The sequence below is a fragment of the Antechinus flavipes genome, chromosome 2 (assembly GCF_016432865.1).
Source record: "Antechinus flavipes isolate AdamAnt ecotype Samford, QLD, Australia chromosome 2, AdamAnt_v2, whole genome shotgun sequence".
Lineage (NCBI taxonomy): Eukaryota > Metazoa > Chordata > Mammalia > Dasyuromorphia > Dasyuridae > Antechinus > Antechinus flavipes.
Genome location: NC_067399.1, coordinates 666,809,890 through 666,822,482, shown reverse-complemented (window position 1 = coordinate 666,822,482; position 12,593 = coordinate 666,809,890). Strand labels below are relative to the sequence as shown.

The following is a 12,593-nucleotide window of genomic DNA, read 5'->3' as shown; positions in this document are numbered from 1 at the left end:
AATATAATCTTAATTTGCTCCAAAAAGGGGCAATCATTTCTTGAAGGGACCTTGCTGTGCCCCTTTCCAATGGTGGACCTTTTATAGATGGCTTTGGCCAAAAATAATTTTAGTTGGATTAAAAATTCTGTCTAGAAAGATGATTGTGAATGTTTCCTTGGGGGAAAAAAGAAGAAAATTAATTTTCAAATATTTCTACTTTGTCACAGGAATTAAGTGATCTGCAGCGTGACCCTCCTGCCCACTGCTCAGCAGGACCTGTGGGAGATGACTGTAAGCTTTGCTCTATTGCTCGCTTTTTGCTTCTCTTAGTATTGAAGGTCTGAACACTTGCTGATGACTCAAACAATCCTTTGTCTGTTTCAGTGTTCCACTGGCAAGCAACTATTATGGGACCTGTAAGTATATGCTTCCTCTGGATAAACCTTAACCCTCGGAGCCAACCTGCTCTCTTTGTGGGAGTTATTCTCTTAGACTGGTGTTCCCCTCCTCTACCCCCCATGTAAGAGGAAGTGGCCAGATTTGGTCTCCCCTTCCCCCCATGTACCAGATTAATCCTATGGGGCTTGTTGGATTTCTTAGTAAATAATCTGATAACATTGCTCTGATTTTTTGATTCTCCAAATTACTGATCAAGAAGGGCTATCATTACACCACAATTATTAGCCAGCACTGGGTTCTTTCTCTTTTTTAATCCTTTCACCCTAAAAAAAGTTCATCTTCTTGATGGAAAGAGTACAATTATCCATATTCCACACATTTTATTAGCTTAGAAATTAAATTAACTTGATAATAGAATTTCCCAGCTAGTCTTGGCGGTTTGTAATGAGCCATTTCATTTCTTCCTGTCCTGAATGAGGACTGGGTGACTGCATCATATACAATGCTTCTGGTCAACATTAGTTGACCCCAAAGTTCACTGCTGTTTTATAATAGACATCTTTTCATCATTATTGCTCTTGATCAAGAAGATTCTTTGACCTTTACTGGGCTCCTGGGCCCTCTTAGCAGCCCTTTGTATTTCAAAGTAATAAAACCTGAACAGTTTAAATCTGCTTGGGGGGAGGTCGGGATGGGATGGCTGCTCTAGTGCCAGCTCTCTTGGCGGTGTTCCTCTCCCCATGAGCTAAATCTGATCAGTTGTGAGTAATTAAAACTTTATTTTGCTCTAAAATCCTGATTACTTAAAAGAAATGTCAAGACTGAACCCAGAATGAGTTTCCAATTAACCATAGAATCCTAAATGTTGGAGCTGGAAAGGACCAGAAAGTATAGTAGTAAGAGCTCTGGCCTTGGGGCTTCTGGTCCTGGCGCTTGTGTTGGCTGTAAGCAGCTCACTTCTTCTCCCCTCCTCAGTCTCCTTGTTTGTAAAGCTGGAGGGCTTCTCTAGCCCCCTGCCATCCTTTCCAGACAGTGGAGGATGAGAGCGGTGAACTGCTGGTGCCCAGAGTTCTTAATCTAGTTAGTGGAAGAAAGAACTGAGAATCTCTGGGCCTTGACTTTCAACCAATGTTCCGTCCCTAACTGTACCCACACTGCCTCTCCTGAAATGCCAACTTAGAGTGAATGTTTCTTTCCTTTTTTTTTTTTTTAAAGGGAGTAACAAAATATATTTTCTAAGTAAAGTCTTTCAATAATGAACAAATCATTTCTATTTGTTATTTGCTGCCTATTTAGAAAATAAGGGTAATGGAATTTTGAGGTCCATCAATATGTGCTGCATGAACAGTAACAGTTCATAATTTGTCAAATTTAGGGGTGTCACATGCAGTATCAGGTGTCAGTTGGGGCTCTTGGCTGGGCAGCACCTGGAACATCTGTCAGCAGAGAGAGGTCACTGAAACTTAACTTTGTGAAACCATTTTTTAAAATTAATTACTCTTGATGAACTAGAACAAAGATATATATCCTGGTGGATATGCATTGGGAGTATCCCCATTTTAGTAGCATAACTGATAGTCCTGTTGATTACTACAGCATTAATATCAGACTCAGTGACTTTAATAATGGTCCCTAAATGGAAGGGTTGTATGCCAGTAAATCCTGTGTTAGCTTATTCTTTTTTTAAAAGTTTATTATTATTATTATTATTACATTGCAAATACTGGTAAAGCACATTAAAGGGCTAGTGTCAGATATTAAAGCCCACTCTGTAGAACTCATAGGAAAACTGCTGATGTATGAACCCTAAAGGGGGGATGCCATTTTACTGTTTGGCAAGGAGGCTGCCTTGAGCCAGCACCCATCTTGTGGATCTGGAAAGAGTCTCCTTCTATTGATAAGTTGGAGTTTTGTTTGAACTCCCCCGCCCCGCTCTGAAGCTGTAGCCTGATAGGTTTGTTTTGTTACCAAGCCAAGGTTGGGTGTTTAGTTGACATGACAGGATCCATTTCACTTCAGCCTTTTCTTGTAGGAAGAGTGCTAATTGTGGAATTCAGAGACTCGGGTTCAAGTTTCCCCTTGGCCTCTAGCAGTTTTTCCAGGAGCAGGTCCCTTTGCTGATGGCACATTTTTAAAATGGGGGGATCTTATTAGTCCATCATTCCATATCCCATTCTGGGGATAGATGGGAGATTCTTCTGTCCTCCATCCCCACCCCACTAAACACTAGTGCTGTCTTGTAAAGACAAAAGGAAAAGATTTACTAGTCTTTTTTCTCCAGTTGATTACTACTATAGAACATTATTTTCCCCCATCCCCACCCCTCATGACCCATTTCTGTGGGTATCAACACAGATCTCTTCTCACTGCTGGATCTGTTTGTGTGGGAGGTCCGATAGATTTTTGTGTTGCCGGATGTGTTCAGAAAATCTTCCTCTACACCTGGGGGAAAAAAAGGTACCTTGTAAGGAGTGTAGAGTGGGACTGAGCCATTTTCACAGAGTGAAAGTCAATGGGGGAAATCACAACGATTTGTGATTACTGTGAAGAAGTGGGAGGTCCCAAAGTGATGTACGTCTCTTCTTCTTGCAGCCCGACAGCGCGTATCAAGGTGGAGTCTTCTTTCTCACTGTACATTTCCCAACAGACTATCCTTTTAAGCCACCAAAGGTAGATGTGTATTTCAATGAATGATCCTTTTTCTCCTGTGTTGGGAATTTGAAATCTCCTTCGTTTTGTCAGCAACAGCATGAGAGTCGACACACTTCAGTTTTATTGCCTGGCTTCACTGGAAGCTATATCTAGGTTTGATTTATTGATTCACCTGTCCCGGAATGTATTTAAGAAGCTTTGTGACTCTTGTGTTATTATTGTGGCAAGAACTCTGAAATCTGGGATAAGGTGCTGACTCTGAGACTACTACTAGCTATGTGGCCTTGGATAAGTCATCTTCCTTTGGGGGAGAGAAGGGGGGGGAGGAGGGAGGCAATTGGGGTTTAAGTGACTTGGCCAGAGTCACACAGCTACTAAGTGTTAAGTGTCTGAGGTTGCATTTGAACTGGTCTTCTTGACTCCAGGGCCAGTGCTCTATTCATTGTGACATCTAGTGCCCCAAGCCATTTAAATTCTAAGCTTCAGTTCCTGATTCTTGGGGCTGCTTGCCTCATAGAATTGGTGCAAATAGAGACATGAGCTGTACTTTCTTATTTGATGTTTGTATCAGTGGAGTGTTTGTGGAGGTTCTTTGAGCCAATTACCTGACTTTAGAAGTTTTGAATTGATGATGTATAATTGCATTTAATTTTGATAATGATTTAATATTAAGACAATGTGTATTTGCATAATATATAAATGTATTTAGGGCCAGGGATTTCCCTCTTCTCACTTTGCCATGAATTTTGTCTTTTGACTCAGGTAATCATTGAATCATAAGTTCATATTTAAAGAGGGGTGATGGGAAGAGTCCTTTCGTTTTTTCACTGAAAGGGCTTTACTTCAGAACTGTGGAGGGAAGAGTTTCCACACTGGAAGTTTCCTATCTCTCCTCAGGAAATCAGTTTCTGACTCCCTCCTCTTCTCCAAAAGAAAAAAAAAAAAAAAAAAAAACTCCAAGCCCCAAAGCTCTGGCCATCAGCCTTTTTAGCTCCTATTGTATACACAGTTAATATTGATCAGCTTAAGGCTTGGAGAAATGGGAGAAGAAGATGGAAAGAGGTAGAGAATTGGGTGTTAACATTAACAGCCTTTCCCTGGGTTACACTTAGTCCGATCAGTACTTTGAAGTACCCCATCCCTTCACTAAATATTTTTCTACTAAGATTACTCAGATTAAAAAAAAAGCTTATCCCCAAGTGAGTTGATTGGTACTTTGGTGTTCCTTGTTCATGGTTGTATTTTTTTTTACTCACTAGGTTTTTATTTTTCTTTAGATTGCTTTCACAACAAAAATCTACCACCCAAACATAAATAGCAATGGAAGTATTTGTCTTGACATCCTGAGGTCACAGTGGTCACCAGCTCTGACTGTATCAAAAGGTAATTTCATTTATACATTAATAATGTGTTGGGAAAAGTCACCAGGCAAGCTGAGAGCTAGATGAGAATTACAAAGTGGCTGATGAGTGAATCTAGTGACCAAAGCCTCCGTTCCCAATTCTCCGGTGACTTGCTCCTCTTCAGCTCTGAGGATTTGGCCAGGGAGGTGGCTAGGATGCTCTAAATAAGAAACCAGGGCACTTTTTAGAGTGGGATGGGATGGAGTGAGAGGGGGAATCATCCCTGACTACAAACAGACTTGGGAAGAAGATTTGGTTTTTTCTAGTTTGGTGTCTCCTTGTTCTTTTAAAAAAAAAAAAAAAAAAAAAAGAGATGATGTGAAGAGGCTGCCCTGAGTCAGCCAGTCTTCAGACCTGATTTTAGTGTGAAGTACTGGTGTTATTAAAGTGAGAATCCAGTTCCAGACTGATCATAAAAAGAAGAATGTTCAGATGGGATTGACTGAAAAACCAAGCTTGTGTGGGATGAATTTCCAAGTCACATCTCCAGAGGATAAAAAAGTTTGTCTTTTCACATTTAGAGAGATGTAAACAAAATGATTTTAATTAAAATTCTGGTGTTAATTTTCAAAACAGCAGCAAAGGCAGTTACTGACTTAAAACAACTCCCCATCACAACTGTTGTTACATGCTGTAAATGTACCTAGAGCTAATTTGTTCCTTTCTCAGTTTACTGGATATACAGGCCCAAGCCACAAAACAATAAATCGACCATTGTTGTTTACCCGACCAGGCCCTACTCTGACATTGTTTACCTGGGCAGTTATTCCTCCCTCACCTCCTTGTAGTGTTTAGGCTTACATTGTATAGGTGGAGGATACTTTTTCATGGGTTACTTGGCATTAATAAATGCTCATTTCACCAGTCAATTACTTCTGTGTTGGGTATGTCCAAATTGTAAAATTGTTCTCTGGGTTCTCTCGGTGGAGTGGTGTTTCTGGCCCTCTCTGAGTTGTGGCCTACAGAGGTCGGGCTTAACAGACAGGAGTCCTTGCCTTCTGAAACTCAGGTTAGCCTGATTGATAATGGAGGCCATTCTATTTGGTTGGAAAGACCAGCCCCTAAAACTCCAGAAAAGCCAAAAAAATTGTTAACCCTAATAGCATTCAGGTAAAGAACCCAGACTCCTCTCTTTGTGTGAGTGTTATTTTCGAGTTGTTGCCTGACAGTAACATTTCTATCAAAGTGGTGGAATCTGTGACGGATTAATTAGGTAGGCCCAGCTAGCTAGCTAATGCAGAATGGCAAGTTTTCTCATCTGAAACGTTCAAGTGTTTGTGGCTGTCCTTATTTCAAAAACAACCACCACCTTATGATACGAATACTGTGTACTTTATTTATCAAAGATTGATTGACATTAACACCCCATTTCTTGGATTGGTGGTGAGATGCATCTCATTTTACATAAATAGCTGAGTTCGAACACTTACACAAGAGATGGCGGCCTGCCAAGAGGCTGTCTTCTGACACTGCTGGCTTTATTTCAAGAATATGGAGCATCATTGGCCTCTGGAAACTTTGTCCTTTGGATTTCAAAACGAAAGTGTTGTTTCTGCCATTCTCGTTTACTTTTTGAGGTGCCCTTGAGGCAAGGGGAGACTTTTTCTGCCACTGGAGACAGGTGGAGAAGAGGAAGCCCTATCTCCTTTCTCTACCCCCTCCCCACTGGCTTTTTAATATAATATTAATATTTCACTGTATTTAAATATTTTATTTTTTCTGAAACCTAAAATTTTTGCTCTACCTCTTTTTACATAAATATGATGGAAGTAAAGCTTCCTGAGGTCTAAACTTGTATATAAGGGAACTATTTTTATGATATCCCAGAAGAATTATTTCACTAGTTTAGTTAGTATACATGGCTGAGTCCTGGTAGGTGGAGGGAAAACCGTCATGGGCTTCTAGCACATCAGCTTTTATTTCCCCTTTTCCTTCCAACTGATCCCACCCTGTCATGTATCACCACCTGTTTGGGGTATATAAAAAGAGGAAATGGAAGAAGGGAAGATGGGGTGTGAGGGAGGTATTTCATAGCTGTTTGCATTTACTTAGAAAAGAAGGAGTGTGATTAGTGTTGCCAGAAGTAGAAATGGCACCCTCCCTCCCTAAAGGAAGCCAATAATGTAGTGTTGTCATTAAAGCCTCGGCGAGTTGTGGGAACCTTGGCAAGATGTTAGTTATTGACTCTGGGTTTCACAAACTGCATACTCTACCCACATGAGAGGCAATGAAGGATTGACCAGTGCTATTCTCCTGTGAGACTGTGGGTGGGCCAGATGGCAGACAGATTGCCCACCAGAGTTTGGACTGATAACTTTTAATTCTATTGGCTGGCACGCAGATTTTTGGCATTCAAATAATAGACTTAGAATATGCGCCAGCTCATCTTTACAAGATGTAGAGTTCAGGGTTCAAGTCAGCAAGTTTTTAATAAGTGGCTCTGCAGCCTGTTGGGCATGAGCCCCAATGAGATGTGATGCTGACACTAATATATGCGATACTGGATAGGTCTAGTATCCAAAGGAGTCGTGATCTGTGTTGGCAGAGGGAGTTTCCCACATGAGGAAATCAGAGGTTCTCTGGGTACCAGGTGCTGTTTTGGCCTAGGTAACACCAAAGCACATCCCAAAGTGCTAGAGATACGGAAATGAAATGTGACATAGCTCCTGCCCTCATAGAAGTCAATAGAAACAATCATTTGAAGAAATTGTTTATTCCCTTTGCTATTAAGTGTGTGTGTGTGTGTGTGTGTGTGTGTGTGTGTGTGTGTGTTATAGGCAATATTCAGTTACTTTCAAGATAGTGTGTCTCGTTCCTAAACAAATTGAATTGTCAGTGTGATTTAAAACTTTGGTGGCCGGAATCATTTAGAGAGGCAAGGTTGCATATTGTTTAGAGAAATGAACTGAAAAATCAGGAAGAGCTACAAGATCTGAACTTCAAGAAACGGACAATGAAAATAATGTCTGCCTTCCAGAGTTACAGTATTGATCCACTGAGATACAGTCTCTAAAGCTCTTTGAAAGCGTCCAAGATAATGTCACCTCTTGTTCTCGTTGGTCATCCGGGTCCCATCTAGTTGGCATAGCTGGTCCTGGGACGAGAGACTGTGTTGCTTACTATTCTTCATGTTCATCATCATCATCATCATCAACATCAAGCTTTATTACGGAGATTTTATGGAACATTTAAAAATCTAAACGAGCACTTGTTCAGTCAACATATAGATTAGACCTTAGGTAGCTTCCTTCAACTTCCTGATACTGGTTCATATGTGTTTGTCCAGTAGCTTGGCACTGTGTGAATGTGTGATCCAAGATCTGTACAACTGTTTGAAACAACAGCCGGCTGATGTCATATTCTCCTTTCTTTCTAGTTTTGTTGTCCATATGTTCACTACTTTGTGATCCAAATCCGGATGACCCCTTAGTACCAGATATTGCACAAATATATAAATCAGACAAGGAAAAGTAAGTATGTGTGGCCATTTGCTTTGGATTGGGGACATTTCTGTCAGTGTACCAAATAAAAGAAACAAAATTTTACAGATGCATTTAAATGAATTAAATTACTCTCAGGAAAGCAACTGTTTACTCATGGCTTGAATCTGCTCCTTCTTCATCTTTCTTTCCTTGTTTTCTTCAGTGTTCTTGTCTTCTTTTCTGTGTCTAATGTCTGGTCTACTCTTTTTTCCCTCCAATATATTTTTATTTATGTTGTTAAATATTTCCTGATTACATGTAAAGAAATGTTAGTATTGATTTTTTTTAAATTTTGAGTTCTAATTTCCCTCTCCTGTCCCTGCATAGGAAAGTGAGCAGTTTGCTGTCCGTTATATGTATTTATTTATATTGGTCTGCTCTACAGGGGCCTGTGGTGGGGAAGAAAAGCAAGAGGTTTGGTTCTAGAAGTCAGGTCTTCTGGAACCAAAAGACCTGACTTCTCCTCGCAGCTCTGCCCCTTGGAGGCTAGTTTTCCTTTGGAAAGGGGCGGGATAGAGTAGATGACAGTTCTTTCCAGCTCTTAAATCTATAATCTTTTGATCCCCTTTTTCTGGCCTCCCTTTATTCTTTTGAAATAATTTTTGTTGATGTCTCCCATTTTTTACATTATCACAGTTATCCCTGGGATTCTTCTCCCTTTCCCTTCCATTTACTATCATGGGATTGAAGAAAGGTGCAAGTCAGCAATCACTTACTTGAGTGGGGTCTTTCCTTGAGGTATTACGTGTTGAAATTTTTTGGACTATACATTTGTATTCATTTCCCAGAAAGAAAAATTAAATCCATGTGAATCCAGACCTTTAAACAAACAAGCAAACCCCCCAGACATTAACCTTCTGTTTTGAAGTTGTTTGATTTTGGTATTTTATTTTCAGGGGTTCACACAATCCTTGATGTAAAAGAGACAGACCCTCATGTGTCTCTAATCTAGTAGATAAGATTTTTCCTTGGAATGTGGGTTCTTTATTCTCTATTAATTGGTACCTTAACTTTGTCCCGAGTTACGGTAAGTTAGCGGAGAAATTCATCTAGATTTGGAAAAAGAGTCGAATTTTCAATTTTGTGAATTCAGATACATTTGTAGCTCCGTGGGTCAAATGATACGACCTTGCCATTGACAGATTTGGGTAGGTTTTTGTAGGGTTCCATTTAAAGATGTCTACATGTAAAGCCTTAGAACAGATATACACACGGTCCCGTATTTTTACCATAACTCTTTTGTCTACCCACAGATATAACAGACATGCGAGAGAATGGACTCAGAAATATGCAATGTAAATTGGAAGCTTTTTTCCTATATCCCAGAGTACTGTAAATTCTAGGTTTTTTCAATATTAGAAGTAAATCGAGCACCGTTTACTGTTCCAGTGTACCCTGAAACCCTTTGATTTTTACCCATTTGAAATGTGTTTCTGGAGCAAGACAAAACAAACTTCCAAAAATAACCTTAAGACTGTGATGAGAGTATTTATCCTTTTGTATGCTTTGCAAAAGACATTTATTATGGTTTTTAAGATACTTGGACATCTGCATCTTCAGCCTACAAGATCCACAGTGCAGTTGTAAAGCAACCAAATTATTTTTTGCTGATACTAGATGTTTTTACATGAGATACTGTATGTGTTTGTCTAAGATGTCGTCAGTTTTATAAATCTGTATTCAGATTTCATTCTTTGTTAGCTCACTATATAATTTGTATTTTTTTACTGTATAGACTAAATATATTTTATTTACCATGTAAGTCAACTCATTAGACGTTCTCTTCCTGTGCACAGTATTGACAAAATACAACTGCTAGTAATGAAACGAATGAACGCTTTGCCTCCTTCTCTTGCTTAGGATATTCCGTAGACTGATTGCAGATTCTTAAAACCTAACATGATCTTTTACACTGTAATTCTCAGTATGCTGATTATGGAGAAACACTTGTTTTGATTTTGTTGCATACTTGACTTAATTTTATTGCAATGTGAACTAATTGCACTGCTAAGTAGGAAGATGTGTAACTTTTATTTGTTGCTATTCACATTTGATTTTTTTCGTACGTACGGGCAATATAATATTCTCACGGACCTTTTACAGATCTTACTGTAGCTTTTTCCATATAAATAAAATGCTTTTTCTACTACTTGTCATGCCTGTTTTTACAACAAGACTCATTACTAGGTCTATGAGAAAGGATCTGAATATTGTATATAGTTTTGCATGCAAAATTGTTGATGAGGAGTACTCCAAATTTTGAAAATAAGGTCTGCCTTATTCAGAGTTCATGTATTTAATTTTCATTTGTTATTATTACATTTCCTGTATAAATCTTGTCTGACATGAAATTAGCATCCCTTAACAGGAAATCATTGTACTAACAAATAATTCCTGTAACTCTTGCTGTAGAGCAGAATTCAGAATATTGTGGGTCTGTCATGATCCTGGTGTTGAGGCGCTTTTGTTTGTTTATCAAAGAACCAGAAAGAATCTCTTGGGGAAGATGATTTCCCCGTTACGGTAGGCCTGTGGGATGGACCCTGAGAATGGCACTTGTAGACATGAGGCCTAGTTTAATGAATTAGTCAAACCTAATATATGTCTACAGGTGCATGTTTTAAAAATCAGTTTGTTCAGTAGGTCGAACTTTCATTTTATCCTCGATATTTAACATAGAATTACTAATATAGTATTTTAGAAATGGATTCTCAATTTTGAATTAAATCGATTTTTTACTATAGAAGTTTTAAGAAGACACTAAAATCATGCATGTTTGAGTCTATTTTTGTGAGTAGCTTGCTTCCGAGCCCCAAATTGACTTGTGTCAAACTTGCATTATCGCATAATGAAACCTTTGAAGAAAAGACATTTTCTAATCATTTGACTTTACAAGCTAGTACCGACTTCCATTTGTCTAGTGAGGGACGGTTTTGGAAGCCCTGCATCCATGCTCTCATTCGGTCCTCATGACGAAGCCCATGAGGGGAAGCAGGCCGAGCGGGAGCGAGCGCTCCCCTTGGACAGAGATACTTGCACACGGTCACACAGGAAGGGAGTGATAGAGCCAGAATTTGAACCCGAGACTTCTGATTCTAGGGCCAGTGCTATTCCCCTACACCAAGGTGCTATTATTATTATTGTTATTATTATTATTATTATTGGTGTTGTTTTCTTTTTTCACCGCCTATGTCTTTAACACCGTCATTTTTTCCTGTAGTATTGCAGTGGTTCTCTAAATGTACACCTCTTTGTGATGGGTTTATGACAATAATTTAAATCGGTTGGCTATCTTCTGGATAGAAAGTTACAGCACAAATAAGCTTATGAAAAAAAAATAGAGATGTCATGTGTTTTATAAATGTATGTAAAATATTTAAATGAATTGTGAAATGGAAACTTAAAATGTGATTGTTTAAAAAAAAAATCACCTCATCCTTTGAGTATTCATGGTCGAGTCATCTGAAAGATACTTTATATTCTGGGCTACTTTCTCACTGAATTTGAAATGGGGTTGAGGTAGCTAGAACGAAGCTCTTGGTCTCACTGGGGTTGGATAATTAATCTACTTTGGTAGTAAAAGACTTTGTTGGCTGGAATATCCTTATAGCTTTTGTTTTGTGACATTCATTTATGGAAGTATCATTTTTTTCTTGCATTAAAGTTTCTGAAACTTGAAAAAAAAAGTGTTTTCTTTTGCTTTACTTGAGTTCTCTTTCCTTTGCTTTACTAGTTCTGCTTCATACAGAAAAAAAGTCACCAATCTGTCTCAAAATCGAGACAGATAGAAAAAAGATGTTCACCATCAGCAGGGGCATAATGAGGGGGGTCATATAATCAGTCTTCCAAACAGCAGCTTTTAAAGCCCAAGGACCCCATTTGTGATTGGATGGAACAGAAGGGAAATGACCTTTGAAGGCTCTTTAAAACATTATAGTTTTGGCTCCCACTTCTGGAGATTCTAGACTCCCGAGTCTTTTTAAATTAGTGTTTCATTTTTCCCTAATTACATATAAACACAATTGTAGACTCTCAAGCCTTGATCACCTCTTGGTATTAAGTTGGAAGTTATCTTGGCATGGAGAGAAGAAAGAGGGAGTGTACCTTTGGTCCCATTGCTAGGGATGTAATATCAAAAGTCTAGGCTACTGCCTAGATCATTTTTTTATTTCCGAATGCAATTAAGAATCTATTACTTTATTTAGTATTACCCATAATAAGAGCTAGATTTTCTGAGTTTTGGGTTTTTATAATTCTGGCACAAATGTTTCCTGACAGAGTATCTGATGGGGAAAATGAAACTTGTCAGAATTCCCACTACTTACCACCAGTATTGAGAACCTACATTGATAAGGAGATGTATATAAATCTGCAGAAAGTAAAGAACCGAGCTTCAAATGAATTAATCCCCTTTCTTAAAACCCAGCTAGTTGTGGGGGAAAAAAAATTCTTTACATTTTACCGGTTTCTCTGCATGTTTGATCAGTCCTTGGCTTTTAACAGGAAGACTGGTCTTAATTTCGTATTTTAAAATGCAGGAGATATTGAGAAATGAGTTTTCCCTGCGGACCGTGACAGTCCATAGCCAATTTGGACTTGATTCAAAAAGTCAGTCTAATTCGGGACAGTTTTTGAGCTTTATCCATGAAGCAAAACCACTAGTCATGCTATTTGT

At 38.8% G+C, this 12,593-nt stretch overlaps 1 protein-coding gene across 2 annotated transcripts in view; it reads left to right on the top strand.

Annotated features, from left to right (window-relative positions):
- Nucleotides 1–11,604, top strand: part of UBE2D1 (ubiquitin conjugating enzyme E2 D1) — a 36,139-nt gene extending 24,535 nt beyond the window's left edge. For both annotated transcript variants that reach the window (XM_051982631.1, XM_051982632.1), the window contains exons 2-7: nt 210–273; nt 367–398; nt 2,974–3,051; nt 4,311–4,416; nt 7,813–7,906; nt 9,172–11,604. In XM_051982631.1, the coding sequence (XP_051838591.1) occupies nt 210–273; nt 367–398; nt 2,974–3,051; nt 4,311–4,416; nt 7,813–7,906; nt 9,172–9,217 (420 nt within the window). In that variant the 3' untranslated portion in view covers nt 9,218–11,604. The remainder of the gene's footprint in view (nt 1–209; nt 274–366; nt 399–2,973; nt 3,052–4,310; nt 4,417–7,812; nt 7,907–9,171) is intronic.
- Nucleotides 11,605–12,593: the final 989 nt, after the last annotated feature.